The sequence below is a fragment of the Emiliania huxleyi genome, assembly GCF_000372725.1.
Source record: "Emiliania huxleyi CCMP1516 unplaced genomic scaffold EMIHUscaffold_1053, whole genome shotgun sequence".
NCBI classification, from domain to species: domain Eukaryota; phylum Haptophyta; order Isochrysidales; family Noelaerhabdaceae; genus Emiliania; species Emiliania huxleyi.
This window is the reverse complement of record NW_005202094.1, coordinates 11,479-12,655: the sequence shown is the minus strand read 5'-3', so window position 1 is coordinate 12,655 and position 1,177 is coordinate 11,479. Positions and strand designations below refer to the sequence as shown.

Here is a 1,177-nt window from a genome sequence, read left to right as displayed (position 1 = left end):
CTGGGCAGCTCCAATGCGTCGGGCGCTATGTGACGGACGATCGAGACCCGCCGATGCTGCGTGCTTGAGCGGTCCTCTCTGGATTTCGTTTCATCTTTTGAGAGCGCCTTTTATGGAACGAACAGGACACACACCAGGAGTCTCTTACTTTCTCTTCTACGACACTGTCGTCAGACTTTTTCCGTCGACAGTGTACGACAGGAGACGACAAGTCACAAGAGAGAGAATCTCTCAGACGACAGTTGGACAGAACCGCCCGAGAGAGGCCCCGAGAGTGCGCGGAGAGTGCAGAGGGAGTCGAGCGAGACCGTCACCGAGAGACAGTTCCGGAGGCGAAGCTGCTGCGCGAGGAGGGCGAGCGCAAGAGGGGGCGCGATGGCGCGGTGGAGCGGGACACAATGGGAAACCCTCGTTTCCTATGAACTCGGTCCCCCAATGGAAGAGGCCTCGCTCCTATTAAATTGGAACTGGCCAACATCAGATTTGCCTCGTGCGTCCCTTTTTGAGTCGGAAAGCTATTTTCTTTTGGGTCCTGTGGGCACCTAACGGGGCAGCTCGTTCCATAAATAGAAGAGATGGGCGATGCACGAACACAGAGGCACAGCGCGGCCCCGCTAGGGATTGGCGCGTTCGGAGCCCTGGGCGTTTGGAGCCCTATGGGACCTGGCGAGGTGCTCCCACGCCTCTCGGGGTTTTTGTCTGGCCGAGTCTGCTGGGGCGAGCCTCTGGCGAGACTGCGTCAGCTGTTCCCACAGCAGGCTGGAAGTACCTCGCCAGTATGGGACGCGAAGCGACCGGGCGCGGAATCAAAACTGCTAAAGCAGAGAAAAAGAAAAGCAGCCAGACCGCCCGACAAACTCAATGTCGGCCAGCGCCGCTCCGGTCGCGGTGCAGCGTATCGCTTCGGGCCCGACGGACACAGAGGTGCTCCTGTGGACGTGCCAGGAGATGTACGTGTACCAAATACCCCCGCTGAAGAACGAGTCGGGCCACCGCGCAAACGACTGGGACGTCAACAAGTGGCTCTGGTCGGGCAAGCTGAGTGTGTTCAGCATCGGAAACGTGGTGCAGGTGCGGCTGACCGACCCGACGAGCGGTGCGCTCTTCGCCATGTGCCCGGTCAACGAGCCCGGCTCCAAGGCCATCGACCCCGTCGTTGACTCGTCGCGCTACTTTG

General features: G+C 60.1%; 1 protein-coding gene across 1 annotated transcript in view; it reads left to right on the top strand.

The window, feature by feature from the left end:
• Positions 1 to 861: 861 nt before the first annotated feature.
• EMIHUDRAFT_251195 (hypothetical protein) overlaps positions 862 to 1,177 on the top strand; it is a gene marked incomplete at both ends in the record, with an annotated part of 2,259 nt that continues 1,943 nt past the window's right edge. The window contains one exon of the mRNA XM_005792658.1: positions 862 to 1,155. Coding sequence (XP_005792715.1) covers positions 862 to 1,155 — 294 coding nt within the window. The remainder of the gene's footprint in view (positions 1,156 to 1,177) is intronic.